The sequence below is a fragment of the Fulmarus glacialis genome, unplaced genomic scaffold, assembly GCF_000690835.1.
Source record: "Fulmarus glacialis isolate BGI_N327 unplaced genomic scaffold, ASM69083v1 scaffold7951, whole genome shotgun sequence".
In the NCBI taxonomy this organism is placed as follows: Eukaryota; Metazoa; Chordata; class Aves; order Procellariiformes; family Procellariidae; genus Fulmarus; species Fulmarus glacialis.
The window spans coordinates 10,724-16,469 of record NW_009192090.1 but is presented as its reverse complement, the minus strand read 5'-3'; the positions used below and the strand labels follow the sequence as shown (position 1 = coordinate 16,469).

Here is a 5,746-nt window from a genome sequence, read left to right as displayed (position 1 = left end):
CCAGCTCGGCCGCTGAGCCGCGGGGTCCCGCTCGTGGGGATGCACGGCTCAACCCGGGAAGAGCCCATCGACTCCACGGCAGATCCGTCCTCGAGGAAAGCAATGCCGCGTGGCTTTTGGAAGTGCTGAAACCTGAGGCTGCATAACCCACTGAGACCAACACGTGCCTCTGCTGCACGACCCAGCTGGGAGAGAAGGCGGCTGGGAGACCTCCTCCAGGGCTGGCACTCTGATGTCCTAGCGTGAGGCGGGTGCCGACAGCCCCTGGATTTCTATTTTCTTTCCTTTTCTTTTTCTTTTCTTCTGTTTTTTTTTATTTGAAATATCTCAGAGCTGAGATTGAGATGCAAATAAAGAACAGCCTCTCCGATTCCCACACCTCCCAGTGCCCCTTACCAGCATAATAGGATTGTTTTAATGGAACATGCAGATGTCTGTGTGCAATTATTATTTTTTACATTGGTTCTTCACAGGCAACTGACCCTTCCCAAAGGCTTGCCAGGACAGGTCCCTGGTTGCCCTCCTGGGGCAGGAACAGAGCCCACTATTCCCCTTACACGAGGAGCCGAGAAAAAACCCAAAAAGCCTAAAGAACGCAAACCTGGGGACATTTCTGGATCCCCTGCAGCAGGAGGGTCGAGGGCAGGGGGTGCAGGGGTTGCTGGGGAGGGGTGCAGGCGAGGGTGCCAGGGTGGGTGCAGGCAGAGGGTGCTGGGGTGGGTGCAGCGGTGAGGACTGGCTGGGTGCAGGCGGTGGGTGCAGGGGATGTTCAAGAGTGGGTGCTGGGGGGGTGCAGGGGTTTCTAGGGTGGGCGCTGGGCTTCCACCGTTGCCTGGTGACGGTGTTTGTGACCCGGCTGGGCCAGGCAGAAGCAAACAGGACGGATCCGGGGGCAGCTGCAGCGCAGGGACCCGTCCTGCACCCTGCCCCATGGACACTGCACCCTTCACGGGTCCTGCACCCTGCCCCATGGACACTGCACCCTTCACGGGTCCTGCACCCTGCCCCATGGACACTGCACCCTTCACGGGTCCTGCACCCTGCCCCATGGACACTGCACCCTTCACGGGTCCTGCACCCTGCCCCATGGACACTGCACCCTTCACGGGTCCTGCACCCTGCCCCATGGACACTGCACCCTTCACGGGTCCTGCACCCTGCCCCATGGACACTGCACCCTTCACGGGTCCTGCACCCTGCCCCATGGACACTGCACCCTTCACGGGTCCTGCACCCTGCCCCATGGACACTGCACCCTTCACGGGTCCTGCACCCTGCCCCATGGACACTGCACCCTTCACGGGTCCTGCACCCTGCCCCATGGACACTGCACCCTTCACGGGTCCTGCACCCTGCCCCATGGACACTGCACCCTTCACGGGTCCTGCACCCTGCCCCATGGACACTGCACCCTTTCGGGGCCCCGCACCCCGCCCCATGGACACTGCACCCTTCACGGGTCCTGCACCCTGCCCCACGCATGCTGCACCCTTCCTATTATAAGACTGCGTTTAACACGGGCTGTAGGAGCTGGGCCCTGCAGGGACTCCATCTCCCGACTGCTCTGCCCTTGCAGCCTCATGTCTTCGTGTTTCCTCGGGCTGTTTTACCTGGGTCAGGGGTTGTCTTTTTTATCGGCGGTTGCAGAGGGTCAGAGCGGCGGATTTTCTCACCTCCTCTCAGCTCCTCAGGGCAGACAATAATGCATGCAGCCTTTGAGAGAGGCAGATTTCTCAAGTGCATCCTGCTAAAACACCCACCTGGTCCTGGAAGGACTCTGGGGGCTTTTCCTCTCCCCAGTAGATCCCAAATGTCTCTTGCCCAAGCGAGCTGCACCCCGTCATCACACATTTTCTTCCCCCTTCTCTTGTTTTCTTTCATGTCTCCTTTTGTTTCGTGTAAGCAAAGACTCGTGCTGCAGCCAGGGCTGGTCCAAACTGCCAGGGGATGCCCTTGCCCCGGGCAGCCCTTGCCCTGGCTGGGCAATGCCTGTCCCTGGCAGCTTTCCCCTAATATAAAGCCAGCCCGGGTGCCAAGGCTGTGTGTCCCTTGCACCCAGGAGGTGCACCTGCACCCATGGGCTCCATGCTGGTGGGGTTATGTGCGTGGCTGGCATCCATCCCTCTCACTGCTGCTCTCCGAGCTGCTGGAGTCCGCTTCTCCCTTGCAGGCAGAGCTATATTTGGAGGAGATATTTTTTTTTTTTTTTTTAAACGTATGAAGTTCTTCCTCTGGTCTTTTGAGAGCATCATTTTCAACCATCCAGCGCTCTGGTTGACAGCCCGCTCCCGGTTCGCATCTCACCGCTTTAACCCCAAAGTGGGTTTGCTGCCAAATCTCTCTCCTTTCCTCTTCTTCAGCTGCTCCGGCAAACAGCAAACCGCAGCCATGCTGCAGAGAGAAACGCCCCGAGCCGCGGGGCCCGACGCACGGGCGCTGGGCTCTGCTCCGCCTGCCCTGGGGACCCGCCTGGCTGCAGGGCTGCTTGCACCCTTAAATCGCATCCCACATTTTTGGCACCTGTACCTGTTCACACAAACATTCCCAGCACTGAGGGTGGCCAGCAACAGAGTACTTACATATCAAATATCTTTATTTACTGCTTTGCTTTGGATTTGTGGCCCGTTGATACCGGTAGAGGTGAACAGCAATCGCAGGGCTATGTCACCGGCTGCGCATCATCCCCTTGGTGCCTCAAGAGGCTCAGGCAGGAGAAATGCTCATTATTTGGCTGTTAAACCGGAGCTGAGCAGAGGGAAGGGGCTGGCACGGCTCCCTCGTCCTGTGTGTTGGTGAGCGAGGGTGTCTTGGGCCAAAGGCAGGAATTGAAACGTGCTGAGGATTAGGTGAAGAGAACTGTGGCCTGATGGTGCTGTGCTGGATCGGGCCACTGATGGTCTGACGTCCTTATTGCACCAGTGGCCACGGCAAGCAGAAGCCATTTAACAGAGAGGTCTGGCTGAACGACCTTCTTCTGTGAAAAATCATCTGGGTCCTTAAATGAGCAAAACCCTGGTACCGAATCTTGCTCAAATATGAGCAAAGTTTGTAGTGTGCAAATCGTCATTCCCAGTTCAAGCTGCACCATGGGAACTGGACTGGGTCAGGCAGAACAACTCACGTATAATGGAATTTCCCGGGAAGCTGCTGTTTTTGGTGTTGTATTTGTCCCGGAATGCTAATTGGGATCTTGGTGTCTGGCAGACAAATGAACTTGTGCTCATACCCGGGTGTCTGCTGGGTGTTAGTGCTGTCCCTGCAGCGGGACTGGGCAGGGACTGGGCTCAGCACGGGGGGCTGCTGGGGCCACCAAGCCCAGTCCCTGCAGGGCAGGCAGCAGCACAGTGGTTTCATCCACATGGACTCAAAAAACAACCACTGCCGCATCCCTGGGGAGGGGGCACAAGGACTCAGCAAGCCCCAGGGTCTCACTGAACAGGGGATGCGCTAAGTACTTCGCCATTGATTTTCGCCTTCGGTTATCTCCTTTCTTCGGCAGCTCTGTTCTCTCTGCCCTGGCAGCAAGGGGCAAGGGCTGTATTTCCTTCTTTTTCCCTTAGATATTCCTTTTCTTCTCCTGGCTTTTGCAGAATAATACAGCTCTGCACTCACAGCCAAGGTCTCCTGCACCAGCTGAAACGCTGGTTTCAGGTTATAGGCAGAGCATCTCCGACTGCAGCAAAATTAACTCCAGCATGCCTTGGGTGAGTTTGCTTGGTGGAAAGAAGCAGTTTCCACCGATTCCTGTGAAACGCACCAGTGTCTCGGCACACTGGGCTGTGCAGGAAGCCGATTGCTCACGGCCTTTGGGAGAAGCTGGAGGGAGAATAATGCTGTATTTTCACGCTCCGGGAAAAGGCTGGGAGCCCTACAAGCTCTCCATGGTGGCTGAAGGGGCAAATGCAGTTTATTTTTTTACCACTCATTATTAGCGATAACTGGATTTTCATCTCTAAGCATGCAAAGAGCTAAGGGGACTTCCAGATAATGTCTTTGTGGGGCAGGTGAAGTGGCAGAAATGATTCTGTGCAACCCTACCCTGCTCTCAGGGCCAGCGCCGTGTCCTGATGAATTCCCTGTCCCAGCCCCGTGTTTTGGAAACGGGGCGTCTGTGGGGCTATTCCCTGATTGAGGGAGGCCTCTGCTTGCTTTATGGGAGGCAGCATCATGGGACTGTCCCAGAAGACTGGTCCCCTGAGATGCTCTGCAGCATCTCCCCATCTCCCCATCTAGCCCTCAGCCCTCTGCGAGCCGCCCGGTAGGAATGAGTTGAGCTTGGTACCATGTCCTCAGCCCGAAACCCCACGGATGGTGGGAGGGGAGGCCACCAGGAGACACGCTGACCTTTCCTGGGTGCTGGGGGTCTGCATGCTTGGAATAGAGGGGTCTCATTCACTCTCCCTCTTCCTGCTGGTTTTCTGTCAGGAGGGGGACCGGCTGCTCCCCGTTCCCGTTCCTCGGGTGCATGGCCACCCTGCTCTGCCGGCAGCAGCTCCCTGCCTGGGGCACCTCTAAAATGCAAGGAAGGGTGCTTAAAAGAGAAAATGAAAACTGAACATTTCCTGGGTCACAAAGGCACCGTTTCCTCCATCACCAGGATCCCTTGAGCAGCAGTTCATCCTCAGATGCAATGTTGTGCATCAAATGTGGGGTTTTTTTTGCTAAAGTGGGATTATTTAAGTCCAGAGAGGTGGGTGCTGGCTCCTGTGGGCATTTTGCAGAGCCATGGAGGAGAAGGGAGCTCCCTGCTCCCAGAAAGCCCCAGCATGGCCCTTGCTGACCACATTTCCCATGCAAGTACTGAAGGCACATCCCCAAACCAGCATTTTCCTTCAGAAACACCCGTGGGAACGCCACCATGAGATACCCCCAGGGTCCCCAGACCGTGACGGCATGCCAAGCAGAGGGCCAGGACCCATGCCTACGCACCCCACTGCACACCCGCTTCAGCCTGGACGGCAGCCGATCCCAGGAGCTGAGCAGGTTTTACCAGGTGAGGACACGGGGGACCGTGGAGGGGAGCCAGGGTGGCCACAGGCTCCCGCTGGCTGCGGGGGGCTGGAGATGACCCCTCCTCTGCTGCCTGCACACGGCGCGGCTCGCTGCCCGAAATCCATGCACAAGCAGCAGGCAGGGATGCCACCTCAGCAGCCAAATTTGCTTCCAGGCAGCTTGAGTGTTGGGGTGCTCACAAAACTGAAACAACCTTCGAGGGGTTTAATGCCAGGCGTCGCTCGTGCGTGTGCATGGGGGAATGCACCGTGCATGCTTAATGCACGTGGGCGGCCGGGGCTGCGTTGCAGCAGCCGGCTCTGCTGCTGTCTCCGCGGGCTGGCATGCCGGAGGGCAGGGCAGAAGGTGGGGGTCTTGAATGGAACGGGCTGTGTCTGCAGAGCGCTGGGCAGAGACCTGCGTGCACAAGCACCTGAGATACCCCAGCATTCGAGAAGCAGCGGGAGCGCCTGGCTGCAGGAGCGCCCTCCACCACGGCAGGGCCCGTTTCTTGCTAACACCTTGCGATGCACCAAGAATAACGCAAGCCAAGCTGCCAAATTAATGAGGCGCGCCTGGCTGCAGGAGCGCCCTCCACCACGGCAGGGCCCGTTTCTTGCTAACACCTTGCGATGCACCAAGAATAACGCAAGCCAAGCTGCCAAATTAATGAGGCGAGCACAGAGGTTGCTTATTAATTTGTTAGTGCAGCAACCCAAGTGTCTGAGGCAGGGCCGGCTAGGACCACGGGTGG

At 57.6% G+C, this 5,746-nt stretch overlaps 1 protein-coding gene across 1 annotated transcript in view; it reads left to right on the top strand.

Moving 5' to 3' along the window:
• The first annotated feature begins 4,858 nt into the window (after positions 1–4,858).
• Positions 4,859–5,746, top strand: part of LOC104083442 (chromosome unknown open reading frame, human C2orf70) — a 5,901-nt gene continuing 5,013 nt past the window's right edge. Inside the window, exon 1 of the mRNA XM_009586925.1 lies at positions 4,859–4,993. Coding sequence (XP_009585220.1) covers positions 4,859–4,993 — 135 coding nt within the window. The remainder of the gene's footprint in view (positions 4,994–5,746) is intronic.